At 45.8% G+C, this 15,296-nt stretch overlaps 1 protein-coding gene and 1 long non-coding RNA gene across 2 annotated transcripts in view; one reads left to right on the top strand and one right to left on the bottom strand.

Annotated features, from left to right (window-relative positions):
* LOC140705805 (uncharacterized) overlaps positions 1–3,300 on the bottom strand; it is a 31,151-nt gene extending 27,851 nt beyond the window's left edge. Inside the window, exon 1 of the long non-coding RNA XR_012085330.2 lies at positions 3,215–3,300. This is a non-coding gene — a long non-coding RNA (uncharacterized LOC140705805). The remainder of the gene's footprint in view (positions 1–3,214) is intronic.
* Positions 3,301–3,457: 157 nt separating this feature from the next.
* On the top strand, positions 3,458–12,971 carry SLITRK5 (SLIT and NTRK like family member 5). The gene is made up of 2 exons (XM_020803130.3): positions 3,458–4,186; positions 8,084–12,971. The coding sequence occupies exon 2, from the start codon at positions 8,092–8,094 to the stop codon at positions 10,981–10,983; it is 2,892 nt and encodes a 963-aa protein (XP_020658789.3). The 5' UTR covers positions 3,458–4,186; positions 8,084–8,091; the 3' UTR covers positions 10,984–12,971.
* The last annotated feature ends 2,325 nt before the right edge of the window (positions 12,972–15,296 follow it).

Below are 15,296 nucleotides of genomic sequence, written 5' to 3'. Positions count from 1 at the left end.
GGAGATTAACATCTGAAGTGCCAAAGATAAGGCAAAGCTTTCTTGAAAACCCCAAACTCAGAATCCCTGGAGGGAAATTCCTCTCTTCATGTGATCAGTGTGTATTTTGCTAGGGCAACATGTTCAGAATAAGAAGGAGATACAAATTGCTTCTATTTTCAGGAGATAAAGAGAAGTGAATGGTTTTTCTTTCTTTCCTTTTTTTTTTCTTTTGAAAAGCAAAGCTCAGTTCAATCAACTGAGTGAGTGCCTGAGTGTGTGAAATGTATACCATTATGCTGGATTTGAGTGAGGCAGGTCACAGGAACAGGACCAAAGAGATACCTAAATTGCATGGTTCCCAGTCAGGTGCAGGGAAAGGCAAAAAGAAGTTGATGGGAATTTTGACTGTGCGCTGGAGGTCAAGCACTAGTTGATGCACTGAGTTTATCTCCTGCCTCCATCTGATATCTGAGCCATTGATTTTTTCCTATGTCCATGTTTTTAGACTGTTCAGTTCTTCAAAAAGAAATATCTGGTTTATGAATCTGGGATATTGTGCTTCCGTATCTATGATACAAAATGCCAGTAAATGGCCTGATATTGCTGAACAATATCATGCCTGTGTTGCCAGGAGGAAAAAGGATGCCAAGTTTTACATAGCAAAGGGCTGCCTGAATATTGACAAAACTCATGTCAGCAGTCAAGATGGTCTAGGATACCCTCTGGTGCTCATTACCATTCACAAACAGATACCAAGCAAGGTAAAATCCCAGAACCTGACTTATTTTTAAACACTTCTTACCCAAACGCAAAGTAATCGTATACTTTTGAAAGACCTTTTTTGAGGATCAACATATCCCTTGCAGCTTGATTTTTTCAATTTTTTTTTTAAAAAAGTATGTGGGCCAACCATTCTCTTTCAAGATAAACAAGATTGGTCTTTTCAGTTTATATGATCTATTTTAAATCTTGGGATGCTTTAAGGTTACCTATTTCTAAATGTGGTAATAAAACTTCAAATTCATGAGCAGACTGCCTGCTACATCTGTGCCAAATTTGATGCTGATCCAAAGCCCAGTTTCAAAGTTATATATATATATATATTGTTTGGGATGCCCCCATTTTTAAAATTGCCTTCTAGAATGTTGATTTTCTCTGCCAGCACAAGATCATTGCCGAAGTCTTGTGCAGCAATAATTCGGACATACTGGAATATGGGCAAAATACAAATCAGCTTGAAGAAAAATTAGTTGTGATTTGTAAGTATCTGAGACCAAATTGAAGTGGATGGTATTCTATCATCCCTTACTGCAGCCATTCAGCATATTAAGCAGAAAGGTCAAGGTGGCAGAGACTGAACCCCATGCCTGAGTGGTGGTTAAATCTTACTTTGGCATTACAGAGGGGCTAACAGTTTTCACTGCACTTGAGGCAACAGACTCATGTATCAAGACCTGAATGGGTCATATGACACACTTGACTATGTCGCCCTTTAGAGAGGGGTACTTGAGGGGCTTAGGAGAAGCAGGTTGCAAATGACACCACCACTCCCCAGCATTTGTTAAATGAGGCAATCTCATTTTGTCTAATAGCAGGGCTGGTTCTGGCTGATGCTCTCTGCTTTAGAGGATGTTTATGTAACCTGGTGTGCTACAGATGTTTCACTTACAGCTCCTATAAACCCCAGCCAGCATAGCCAATGGTAAGTGGCTGTGAGAGCTGTGATCTAAAATGTCTGTTTGCTTATTCTTATTTATAGAGTAGAAATGTCCCAGGGATGTGGCTAGGTTTCATCTTTTATGCTCTAAAGCCGTGGTTCCCAACTTTATGGCATGGTGTTCCATGGCATGACTAAGACTTTAGGGCAGTGGTTCTCAACCCTGGGTCCACAGATGTTCTTGGACTAAACCTCCCAGAAGCCTTCATCACCAGCTGTGCTGTCCAGGATTTCTAGGAACTGTAGTCCAAGAACATATATGGACCCAAGGTTGGGAACCACTGCCCTAAAGCCTTCCTCCTGCTCATCAGACATCTGGGAATGTGGACACGCAGGTCTCAAAAGAGCCGTATGCCTTTCTGTGGATGTGTGGAACAAAGTGTGGCATCTATCTATCTCCTTCTGGGAGTCTGGCAAAGTAGCAGGCACTCAATCCTCTCTTTGCCAAATGTTTTTGGGGCTGAATCGATTTGCCCTTGTCATCCACTTGTTTCTGTTTCTCTGTGTAAGTCAGCCAGACCTACTTACATTCTGTGTATCAATTCTATGAGTGATTTCAGATATCCAAAATGAAATGAAGGACAACCCACAAGGCAGGAGATTCATCTCAAGAACAAGCCTCTCTGTTGCCAGGTATTCTAGCACTGCAGAAGACTGAATACTTTCTATACATGTAGCTCCCTCCTCACTACTAGACACCGGTAGATTTTCTGCATTGATGCACTGACTTTTCCATGCATGTCTACACCATTTACTGGGAAGTGCTTTCTAAAGGAGCAAGCTGATTGGGCTGCTTGTCTCAGAGTCTGAAACCAGATGTTGCATATGCTTTAGAAATGACTCTTTAAAAAAAAGAAGTAAATCTGGAATTTGAAAAAGCCTCCTTTCCAAATCCACTAGTGAGAAAGGTGTTTCAAGAGGTCACCTTCCATCAGAGTCTCAGGATTACTTCTATGCCCTCATTTTCCACATTTGCTCCTACCTAGTCAGCATTTTGCCTCCTGCAGCCCGGCCAGCCAGCTGGAAATGAAAGAAAGGGGGGGGGTCGCTCGATCAGGAAAGCCTGTGATTTTATTTTATTTAAGTAATAGGCCCTTCTCGCTATGCCTTTCAGCCGCCTGCCAGCAAAGGGCCGGCCACCCATGTCTGAAGCAGTATTTCTGCCTCCCTAAAGCACAAGCAGCGAGGCTGATTCCTCATGCCAAGGCATAAACGGCATCATCATAACAAGTAAAAGAGATGAGGTGGGGGGGGAGAGAAGCGCCCGACGCTTTTGGCCGCTTCGAGGGAAGCGAGCATTCCCGAGGAATGCCAATTCGGTGCCTCACACTGCCATCTACTGGCCGCGGTGCCGTACTGCGGCGCCTTCTGCTTCTCCCCTCCTCCTGCAAATCCAGCCGTTCCACTGTGTCGGGGGGTCGCTTTGGCTACAACAGCCGCTCCAAACCGAGTAGTACTGGAAGTAGCTTCGTCTGCTTCTCTCCCCCTCCCTCTCTCATTCTCACATGCACTCACCCTTTCCCGTGGAAACGCTCCGGCCCGGGGCTGCTCCCCCTCCCCTCTCCCGTCTTTGCCATCCGAACCCGGGCGAAGGCGAAGACAAGTTGATCACAGTTGTCGCTGGGGCAAGCTGCGCGCGTGTGTGCGTGTGAGCGCGTCTGCGTGTGCGCGCGTAGTGTGTGTGCGTCTGCGTGTGCGCGCGTGTGTCTATCTCTCCATCCGCCCCCTCCCGTCCTGATCTCCTTCTCCGCTTCTTTTTCCACGCTCTCCAGGGAAAGAGATGCTAAAAAGGCTGGCGCTGCGTCTCTTCGGAAGCCGGGATCGGTGAAGAAGGAGCGACGCCGTGGGGCTTTTTTTAAAAAAAGGGAAAAAAAAAATAAAACCACACATACACACCCATCACATGGAATAGAGCGTTGGTTGTGCTTTTTTTTTCTCTCTCCCCCCCCGCCCCGCATTATTGGAAGTGCTGGTGGGGAGGCTGAAGTGGAATGCATCAGTGGGCGCCCCCGCTTCAGGACGCGGAGGATCGGCGCCAGCCGGAGGCGGATCGACGGTGGGGGCTCCCGCGGAAGAGCCGGCGAGGAGGACCGGCGGAGCAGCAGCAGCAGCAGCAGCAGCACTCGCCGCCGCCGCCGGGGAAGACGACGGCTTCCCTGCGCCCTGGTCGCCAGTCCTACCATGTCCAGAGCGCGCTGCAAGAAGAAGAAGAGGCGGCTTAAAGGGGCGGCTCGGCGGGTCCTGTCGCGGTGCCAAGGCGGCTGCTTCTGCTCCCAGTGGCCTCAGCCCGGGGCGTGGGGACATGGTGTGAGGAAGGAGGAGAGGAGAAGGCAAGCGTTGAGGAGAGGCGAAGGAGGACGAGGAGGAGGAGGAGGAAGAGAAAGCGGAGGAAGAGGTGGTGGCGGCGGCGGCGGGGGGAAAAGGCTCCGCCGGAGGAGAAGCCTCTGCCGCTGAGGAGGGAGAAAGTTGACCTCTTCAATGGGAAGCGTGAGTATCGCCGGCGAGCAAACGAGGGAAGCTGCTCTCCCGCCCGGCGGAGCCGGTGTGTCGGCATGTGTGTGCGCGCGCGTGTGGCTGTGTGGGTGTCCGTGCGTGCGTGTGCAAAGGCGAGGGGGGGAAAGTGACTTGTGGCAGCTGCCCATCCCGTTGACGGCGGGAAGTCGGGGCTATGCACCCTCCATTACGTACATGTCGCCCCCTTCTCGTCCTCCCCCAGCTGTCGACTTCCCGCCGACCCCACCCCCACCCGCGCCCCGCTCGGGCCCTCGCAGGCATGCTCGTCAGCCCCACTCGCCGCTCCCCCCCCACAAACGAGCCCCCTCTCCCTCCCCCGCCAGTGCCCTCTTCTCCGCCCTCCTTTGGCTCTCGTCGACAGACCGCGGGCTTTTCCCACACCTGCCCCCTTCGACACCCCGTGGGGCCCCCACTTCCTGCCTCTTTCCCCTCTCTCGGGCCCTACGGATACAAATGGCCATTCCCCTCATACGCCCCTTGGCTCGTTCGCCCCCCCCCCCGCGACCACCATGGCTGCCCAGACCCTCAGCGATTGTTCTCCTGTTCCCCTCTTTCTCCCCTATTCCCATCCCGCCCAACCCCAGCCTTTCGCCATCCCTTACGTAGTCCACCGTAAAACCCTTTACCCGTTTTCCACCCTCTACCATCGCTGGATACCCACGTCTCCCCCACCCCAACACTCACTCCCCAGTGGCTGGCTTCTCCTCTTTTGGCGGGGATGGCGGTTAATGGTGGAAGAAACCTCAGCCAGATCTCTCTGGCATGTCACCTCTGCTTCAGCCTCTCCGGCATCAGTCCCGATTGACCCTCTCTCCACGTTGCCCAGACTCGCTCACCGTGTCTTCACACTGTCCTTCTCTGATGCCCACCCCAGGCCAACACTTACCCCTGCTGTCCATTGAGGGTATCCACATTTTTCTACCCAGGGTCCCATCCCTGCCATCCACTCCTGGCTTCCTTTGGGATTCCCATTCACTCTTTTCCTCCTTCCCTCTTTCATACCCCCCTTTATTCAGCTCACCCTTCTGTCTCACCAGCTTTCTTCCCCCCCTTTCCACTAGCTGTGGGAGGCAGCCCCTGGCATCACTAGTGTTTCTCTGTGTGTTTAGGGGGACACCATACCAGCATGTGCAAGTCTCTCTCTCTCTCTCTCTCTCTCTCTCTCTCTCTCGCTCTGTGTGTGTGTGTGTGTGTGTGTGTGTGTGTGTGTGTGTGTGTGTGTGTGTGTGAGAGAGAGAGAGAGAGAGAGAGAGAGAGAGAGAGAGAGAGAGAGAGAGTGATTTGAGTGTCTTGCTATCCCGGCAGGCAGGCAGGCAGGCAACCTTCCCCGCTGCATTCTCCACCGCCTTCCAACTCGCCTCTGCCTGGGCGGCTTGCAGCACCCAGAGAGCAAATAAGAGAGGTGGATTTAGGGGTGGCATCAAGGTGTGGGCCCTGGAGATTTTGGCCTTCAGTAAGTCGTGGGGGAGAGGAGGAGGAGGAGGGAGAAGTGATTGTCCATGTCTCCTTGCTGCTCATGGCTCCCTGTCTTCCCTCCTCCTATAAAAATAAAACCAACCCCATTGCTCCTGGCTCCCACTGCTGGACCAGTTGGGAGAAGGGGTTTTGCTTGCAACTGAGACATCTGCTTCAGTGCGGTAATCTAAGGGGTGGAACTCATTTTCCCCCCAAAGGAGGGGGGCACTGAAAAAACTGGGCAAGGGAAATAGTCACACTGTTTTAAATGTGCATGCAGACACACACATGCACACATACACACACAAATACACATTAAAAGGCAGTTTTCCACTTCTCCTTTTCTTTCTTCCTCTAGCCTTTGCAATGAGATCTCTAAGTCATCCCCTCTCTATGCCACATCCAACTTTATCTGCCTGGGCTTGTGCCCTCTTTCCACCACCTCTGATACTATGAATGCAGATGGATGTGCATTTATCTTATTTTATTTTCTATTGAAAGCCCCCCCCCCAAAAAAAAAAAATCCAGAAGGATTTATTCATTTATTTATGAGTGATCTATGGGGAGGGGGAAAATTAAGCAGTTCACTGATGAATAGCTCCAGAGGAACTGGCAATGCTGTTGAAAGTGGAGGGAATCCCCCCACCCATTTCTTGCTTGATGCATAGAGTGATATATTGGGTTTTGTTTTTTGCCAAACGATTGCAGTGAAGAACTACAGATTTCTTCTCTAACCTGTCTGCATTCTGCAAGATACTTGAACCCCAGACAGGTGCTTCTAATCCATTAGCCGTTAAACTCAAGGCTCAAGGCAGGATGACTTACTAATCCATTCCTTCAACTGCCTTCTTCCCTAAAACAGTTTCTTCTTTCTTCTGTTTTGCACTCGGCCAACTCCAAAGTAAAAGCAGTGTTTGAGAGAAGACAACATAGGCTAGGAAATTAAAGAAATGGAAATTAAAGAAACAGAGATCCCATGTTCCAGTGGGCATGCCATTCAGAGATTCAAACTGAGACACAGGTCTGAGAAGAGGGCACAAACATAGGTAACTGGGTGGGTGAGAATATTCCCCAATCCACTATTCTTGGATGCCCTCTCTTCAGAAGGGGTGGTGGTCTATGAGGAGTCTTGGCAGCCTGGAAACAGGAACTGCACAGCTTCTAGATTTGGTGATGATCGCTGTCTCTGAAAGCTGCTTAGCTCTCTCCATTGCAATTAAACTATTTTGTCAAAAGATGGGGGGAAGAGCCGATATGTCAGATATGGCTGAAGCTGCAGAGACAGTCCTCAGATCCAACATATTTGCCAAGTTATGGGTGAGTGGCTAAGGATAATCTTTTCACTGTTTCAGTGTCTGTCTGTGTGCATATATGTGTCTTTTAGAGAGGTTCTGTGTTGTATTACTGACTTTTGACTGGTGTCCTTGTGAAAATAACTCATTTACTGGCAAATCAATCCTGAAAGGAATTGGTGATGATGACTGCTTTAAGAAGTCAGCTTCTAATAACATTCATAAATATTTCACCAGTGGCTATCTCTGTCTTGTCTTTTTTTAGAGGGGGGGCAACCCCATGAGATGATGAGGGGGCGTATATTGAATTGCTTGATTGGAGGATTCCTGCGCTTCTGAAATCCTCCCCCCCCCAAAAAAAAAAAAACAGAAAAAGATGTTGACTGGCATTTTGTATAGGCTCATACAGCAGGACTATTAAGGAACTGAGGTATTTTCGTAGATTTCAGGCTTTGGGGCTCTTGTGTGCGAAGTACAAAGAACCTTGTTGCTTTCCAGCATTACAATGGTTGTTTCTATAGACCCCTGCAGTGAAATTTTAAGGAATAGTTAAAGAATACATTAGGGAGAGCATCATGTGTGAGAAAAAATGGGGGAAGACCTTCTCTTGCAAGTCGCTGTTCATTTGGAAGGTTCTGAAAAGGAGAAGGAAGGCTGTGCGGGCAATAGGTGAGGATGGAAACCTGTAAAATGGTGCTTCTGTTCTCAGAAATTAGCAGCAAGTAACTAAATTGACAGCCATTTTATATATACGTTTATGAAAGCTCTCTCTCTGTGTGTGTGTGTGTGTGTGTTTGTAGAGTGGTCGGGAAAAACAGATTGAAATAATAAGGGAAATAGATGGAAATGGTGTTCGGATTATGAGTAGAAAGCTTTTGGATTGTGAACTTATTTTGGGAAGATATACATTTAAAATCAAATTAAAACACAGTCATTATTTAATAGTAGCTACATCACTACCTTTCAATCAAAACTTTTGGTGACTGGAAGAAAATTTAAGGTTTAAAAACATCCCCTTTCCCTTATGTTTTGACATCTATAGCATTGCCGTGATTAGGTTTCATTCCTCACAATTGTATCATGATGGTGTATATTTCCCTCCCCACCCCCTTGCTGTCCACAGGAGATAACATGTATGCTTGCTGCTCTACGGTGACTCTGGAGCAAGATCTCAATAGGAAAATGCATATCTGGATGGTGCAAACCATAGCCTTTGCTTTAACATCTCTAGTCCTGGCATGGGCAGAGAGCATTGAGTATTATGGGGAGATATGTGACAACAAATGCCCTTGTGAAGAGAAGGATGGCATCTTGACGGTGAGCTGTGAGAACCGGGGGATCATCCACCTGTCTGAGATCAGCCCTCCTAAATTTTCTGTCTACCATCTGCTTCTGTCTGGAAATCTACTCAACAGGCTCTACCCAAACCAATTTGTAAATTACAGTGGGGCATCCATTTTGCATCTGGGGGGCAATGATATACAGGACATTGAAACAGGTGCCTTTCATGGGCTGCGGGGCCTAAGAAGGCTACATCTGAATAATAACAAGCTGGAAATACTGAGGGATGACACTTTTGTGGGACTAGAAAGCTTGGAATATCTCCAAGTTGATTACAATTACATCAGTACTGTTGAACCTAATGCTTTCAGCAAGCTGCACTTGCTGCAGGTGCTGATTCTGAATGACAATCTCCTCTCTTCATTACCCAACAACCTGTTTCGGTTTGTGCCCTTGACTCATCTTGATTTGAGGGGCAACCGGTTGAAACTACTTCCGTACCTGGGTCTCCTGCAGCATATGGATAAGGTTGTGGAGTTGCAGCTGGAGGAGAATCCATGGAACTGCTCCTGTGAGCTGATTGCTCTCAAAGATTGGTTGGACAGCATCTCCTATTCTGCCTTGGTGGGGGATGTGGTCTGTGAAACTCCTTTCCGTTTGCATGGAAGGGATTTGGATGAGGTTTCCAAGCAGGAGCTTTGCCCAAGAAGACTCATCTCAGATTATGAGATGAGACCACAGACACCACTGAGCACCACAGGGTATTTTCATACCACACCAGCCTCTGTGAATTCAGTGGCTACATCTTCCTCGGCTGTTTACAAATCACCCTTGAAGCCCAAGGGGACACGCCCACCCAACAAGTCCAGAGTGCGTCCCACCTCCCGCTTGCCCTCCAAGGATCTGGGTTACAGCAACTACGGCCCTAGCATTGCTTACCAGACCAAATCCCCTGTGCCTTTGGAGTGCCCTACAGCTTGCACTTGCAACCTTCAGATCTCTGACTTGGGCCTCAATGTCAACTGCCAAGAGAGGAAGATAGAGAGCATCTCAGAGCTCCAACCCAAGCCGTACAACCCCAAGAAGATGTACTTAACTGAGAACTATATTGCCCTGGTGCGAAGGTCAGATTTTGTGGATGCCACTGGGTTGGATTTGCTCCACCTGGGCAATAACCGCATCTCAGTCATTCAGGACCGGGCCTTTGGGGATCTTACTAACTTGCGGAGACTCTATCTGAATGGGAACCGAATTGAGAAGCTGAACTCAGAGCTTTTCTATGGTCTTCAGAGTTTGCAGTACCTCTTCCTGCAATATAATGTGATCCGAGAGATTGAGGCAGGAACTTTTGATCCTGTACCTAATTTACAACTTTTATTTCTCAACAACAATCTCCTGAGATCTTTGCCTGTGGGCATTTTTTCTGGCTTAACTCTCTACCGGTTGAACCTAAGGAGCAATCATTTCTCCTATCTTCCTGTTAGTGGGGTGCTTGACCAGCTGAAGTCCCTGCTTCAGATAGATCTGCATGAGAACCCATGGGATTGTACATGTGATGTGGTGGGCATGAAATTATGGCTTGAACAACTCAACACAGGGGTCCTTGTGGATCAGGTAATCTGTGAATCCCCTAAGAAGTTTGCCGAGAGTTACATGAAGAACATCAAAGCAGAGCTGTTATGTCCAGACTACTCTGACATTATAGTTTCCACTCCCACTCCATCTTCCATGCAGGGACCAGTAAGGACCACCCCCTTCTCCAATTCTGGGCAGTTCAACAGCACCTTGGAAGGGGATGACTCAGCATCACCTTCTGGTGGCTCTTCTTCCTCTTCTTTTTCTTCCACGGTGCCTTTGTCGGTGCTGATTCTCAGCCTGCTGCTGGTCTTCATTATGTCTGTGTTTGTGGCTGCAGGCCTATTTGTGCTGGTCATGAAGCGAAGGAAAAAGGTACAAGGAGACCATGCCAGCACCAACAACTCAGATGTGAGCTCCTTCAACATGCAGTACAGTGTATACACAGGTGGAGGAGCCCCCCATTCTCATCCACATGCCCATCACCAGCAGCATCCACAGCATCTTCACCGTGGAGGTGGTGGTGGAGGAGGTCCAGCTTTACCCAAGGTGAAAACCCCTGCTGGACATGTCTATGAGTACATTCCTCACCCTTTAGGCCACATGTGCAAGAACCCCATCTACCGGTCCAGGGAGGGCAATGCAGGGGAGGATTACAAAGATCTTCATGAGCTCAAGGTGACCTACAGCAACCATCACCTCCACCCCCAAGCCCCACCACCCCCACAAGCCTTGGGGCAGCCTCCAGTGGCTCCAGGGGGCCAAGAGGAAACCATCCGAAGTCCCACGTACAGTGTGAGCACCATTGAGCCTCGGGATGAGTTGCTTTCCCCTGTTCAGGATGCTGATTGCTTTTACAGGGGCATTTTGGAGCCTGACAAACACCCTTCTTCCACCTTGGGGGGCAGTAGCCTTCCTGAGTATCCTAAGTTTCCACCAACTGCCTACACCTATTCCCCTAACTATGACCTTAGGCGCCCCCCTCATCCTTACTTGCATCCCGGCCCAGGGGACAGTAGGCTCCGGGAGACGGTGCTCTATACTCCCCCAAGCACTGTTTATGTAGAGCCCAACAGGAACGAATACCTGGAGCTAAAAGCAAAGCTAAATGCAGAGCCGGACTACCTCGAAGTATTGGAAAAACAGACCACATTCAGTCAGTTCTGAGACCTCCTTTTCTCCTCCTGTCCTCTCCTAGAGCATTTGTATTTAATAGCCACACACAAAGAAACACAATGTTCCCTTCCATGTCCCTTTTCTCCCCAACCTGCCTTTTCTTCATTTTGTTGGAAGGTGAAGTGCCTTGGCACAAGAATTTCCAGCTTCGGGGAAAATTATGGAAAGGGTGTGCTGATTCCATAGTTATAGATCATTCTCTCTCTCTCTCTCTCTCTCTCTCTCTCTCTCTCTCTCTCCTTTTCTTTCTCCCTCCCTCCCCCTCTCTCTCTGTTGTTTGGTTTTGTTTTTAAACTGCCAGTAGGAATCAATGGATTGAGTAAACTAGGCACAGAATTTGTTCTCTCACCCCTTTATATGGTGTGTGTTGTGCTAAGGAAAGCATTGGGATGTGTATTAAAATGTTTCTTGTAAAACTGGATGTCAGAAAGATCATAGAAATCACTCTCCTCCCCGCTTTTATGTTGGATATGCACAGCTGACCATTTGTTGTCCCCCCCCCCCCACACCCCACCCAATGCTTGGTTGAAAAGTGCAGGGCACCAAATTCGTTTTTCTTTTCTTTTTAAAGCCATGGATGGCTCTAAATGGCTTTGGGGGAGCTGGGGGGGGACAAGATTAGCACACCCTGACTTTAATACAAGGTTGTTTGTTCTTTCCCTTCCTTTTTTTAAGGAAAAAAATGAAAACAAAGGATGTATTTGTATGTTTCTGGACTTTTGAATTTAAAAAACACATACACAATATTACGATCTTTAAAAGGATCGCCATAGATGTGGACAAATCAATAAAGAGTTCAGAGATATATGATCCGTAACTGATTAGTAAAAATAACTTATTGAAATATATACAAAAATATTTTATTGTAGCTCCTATTTTTATAAGCGCGGTAGCATTTCCTTCACCGGTAAGGTCTAGTCCTCTCATATGGAACAGTTCATGGGGCCTCCTTGCACATTAATGCTTTGTTTGTTTTTAAGATGTAGAACTAAAATGTGACACAAAAGGTATTTAGAAATGTATATCATGCAGCTACAAGGAGAGTCAGGATTGTTTTATATACACTTGGTGGCACACCCTGGTTTGTTGCTGTATAATGTGAGAAATGATCCTTTAGCACTGATTGTGTAGGCAAGCATTTGGCAAACACATAGGGTTATATCCTACACCATTGATTTCAGTAAGAATTTAAGCTCTGTAACTGGCACAGATTCGTAGCCTTAGACATGCATCAAACCTTCAATGCAGGATTCTGCTCATGATGCACGGTCTTAGGCTTGCTAGAGCATCGTTCCTATTCAGCCATAGTACTGGATGTTTTTCCAGGGTGCCAAATAGCTTTCAGGATGAAGCCCGGAGTCTGTGATTTGCTCAGGTTGTGTTACACTGCTTTCTGAGCTTCCTTTCCAAAGCTGCAATGGTCTCTGGAGAATGTCAGAAATCACTGAAATTATTAATAATCATCATGACCAAATCTTAAGAGACAATCTGAGGGGGGGGGGGAAACCATGTCAGAAAAAGAGATTTATATGATACGTTTTATTGTTGGTGTTGTTCATGAATTATTATTCTAAGGAGCTTCCTGCTAGGGTGAGGGTGACTAATTTGGACTAATTAGTGAGAGACATGTGGAAATAGTCTGTTTGAGCCAGGGAGATGGTGATGGTTTATATTCAAAATTCAGCTCAAATATCATAGTTTGGTAATGTCTGTCACCGATTTTTGATTATTGGTTCAACAAAAATGGCCTTTGTCCAGCTCCATATGTGTAATGGCACCACCAGAAGCCAAATGATGGACTGCATAAGTCTATTTATGAATTCTTAACTCCATTTGGGCACCAACCAGTGGGACATAAATCCATAAACACAGCATCACTGTATGATGGGACAGGTTGCGGTCTCATATGTATCCCAGCACATGTATTTTTTTTATAGTTTATGAATAAACACTTGATAACAATTTGAAATGGAAGAAAATGACATAGTCTTTACATGAAGTCTAATGGTTTGTTTCTAGTGCCATTTGTTGCTCATAAAGAAAAGTCTGTCCATACTACATATTTTTCCTGAAATGATGGATTTAATAACATTATACTCTTGTCAATGCTTTCTTTAAGTTGTTCTATAAGCTTGCTCTGCTGATTCATCCCAAAGGCATAAACAATATTAGATGGCTGTACACTTGCACTGTATGTGGTACTCGAGTTTCACCTTGAATTTTTTCTCCATTCTACAGTTTCCATTTTATAGACATGAGAATAGGTAAGTTATATTTTGTATGTAAATTTTTGCCTTGTATCATATACAAGTCTTCTATTTTGAGGAGGAGGAAAATTAATTTTGTTTAATGTTTTTCCGGGGGGAGGGGAAGAAATGACTTTTCTTACATGTACAAAGAATTTTGTTTGTGTATGTTGTTGTTTTTTAAAGAGAGACTACAAGTTTTCTTTTTCGTTCCACAAAATAATTTTTCCTATTTCTAAATTCCACCCCCACATTCCACACACATATTCTTACAAACCTGAAGGGAGTATATTGTGCCTTGGAGGTATATTTAAATATGTGGAAATGTTTATATTTTATATACATGAAAATTACCAGGAGTTACAATGTCCAAGAAATTTTTCAGATGTAAGTGTTATGAATTTTGATGTGGGGCTGTCGTTGTTTCTTAGTAAGTTCCCATTAAAAATTGTATGAAACAGGAAGTGAAAATGTTGCTTATTGTAGTAAGTCGCAACTAGACCAGGTTCACTAAATCAGAGAACTTATTGAAGAGTTGACTTGCCAAATCCCTTCTGAATCAACGGGCCTGCTCTAGTTGTGACTTACTATGCTAAGTAAACAAGATTTCAGCCTGCCTTTTTGTTGAGAACAAAGAGATTGGTTTCAGTGTTGTATGTATAATGTCAGAGAGGATTATAAGGAGTCAAATATTGATTTTAGAGATGTCAAGATGTGAGCTGCATAGTTTGTATTTGAATTTTAATTCATGATATTATCTGGGCTTATTTATAATTGGTAATTTATCCTCAGAACTGACTAGGAAAAAGAAATGTTGTTTTTAAAGTGTAGGTGTTATTAATTAATCAATTCATTAATTTTGCTTGAATAAAAACTGGGAGATTAAAATGATGATTTGGTTGCAAGAGGCATAGATGAATTTAGATATCCATGTAATTCCTATAGCAATTCCACTTGTTCCTAGGATTGCTACCATTTTTTTTCTGGCAGGACTTAATAACTACTTTGATAAAGGGCACAAATTCAAGTCAAGCACCTTCTTTGTCGCTGCCTGTCATGTAGCTCTTAGCAGCTAAGTCCTGCCAGGGAAAAAAATGCAATTAACATATTTATAGCTCAGTCCTATCACATAGAGACTCACTGAGTCATGGTGAGTCAGTGAGTTATAATTTTCTAGGAGCACTAGATGTCAGTGAGAACTAAGCTTACATGTGAAGCAAATGTTGGCCATGTAAATTTCAGGTTTTGTGAATTTGTCCAGACCTTTAACCCGTGACAAGGAAGTGTGACTGGGGCACTCATTTCTCATACTTTACAGAGTTTGTCTTTCATGTAGTGCAGTTTCATGGCGGTTTTATGTCTGCTCATGCACTGCTACCATAGGGAATCCTCAGAGTGGAACTTTCTGTGCCGTCCAGACTGGGTTACCTGGTGGAAGTTAACATTTATGGTGATTCTTGATTGTTCTTCCCCTCTAGTTGCTTACTCCGCTTCACAGAATTGGGGGAGCAGAATTATGCTTGCTGGCCTCTTCCCTCAGTATCTACACTAGGGGTGAGGAATGAGTGACTTCTCACATTGGAATTAGCCCCTAGGCAGTGTAACCAGTGGTATGGAATGATGGAAGTTGTAGACCAGCAGGGGAGAGCCACCGGTTCACATTCAGTAAATTCATGAACTCTCTGTGCACAGCTGCAGTTATTTACATTTCCACATAGCTGGGATGCTTGGACAGTAAGGTTTCTGATTGTGAGGATGAATCTCACTCAATACAGTTGATCATATACAGGATATGATTATGAAGATATGTACAGTAGGTGCATTCCCATTTCTGCCTTCACAAGTAGAGTGTATTAAAGGAGGGAAATTCATTTGTGGACAGTATTGTTTATATACACCATGATGTAACTATGAAAAACAGCTATCTGAGAGGGTGGCCTTATTATGGTCAAGTTTCTTTGCACTGTGACCATCCATACCAGAGTGAGGATGCTGTCTTACATTATTATTATATTACTGACAATTTGGGGCCTGTTCATGAAACCTACCATCAACAGT

This window comes from Pogona vitticeps, chromosome 3 (assembly GCF_051106095.1).
Source record: "Pogona vitticeps strain Pit_001003342236 chromosome 3, PviZW2.1, whole genome shotgun sequence".
NCBI lineage: Eukaryota > Metazoa > Chordata > Lepidosauria > Squamata > Agamidae > Pogona > Pogona vitticeps.
The sequence above is the reverse complement of the archived record's forward strand: the minus strand, read 5'-3'. Positions and strand labels throughout refer to the sequence as shown.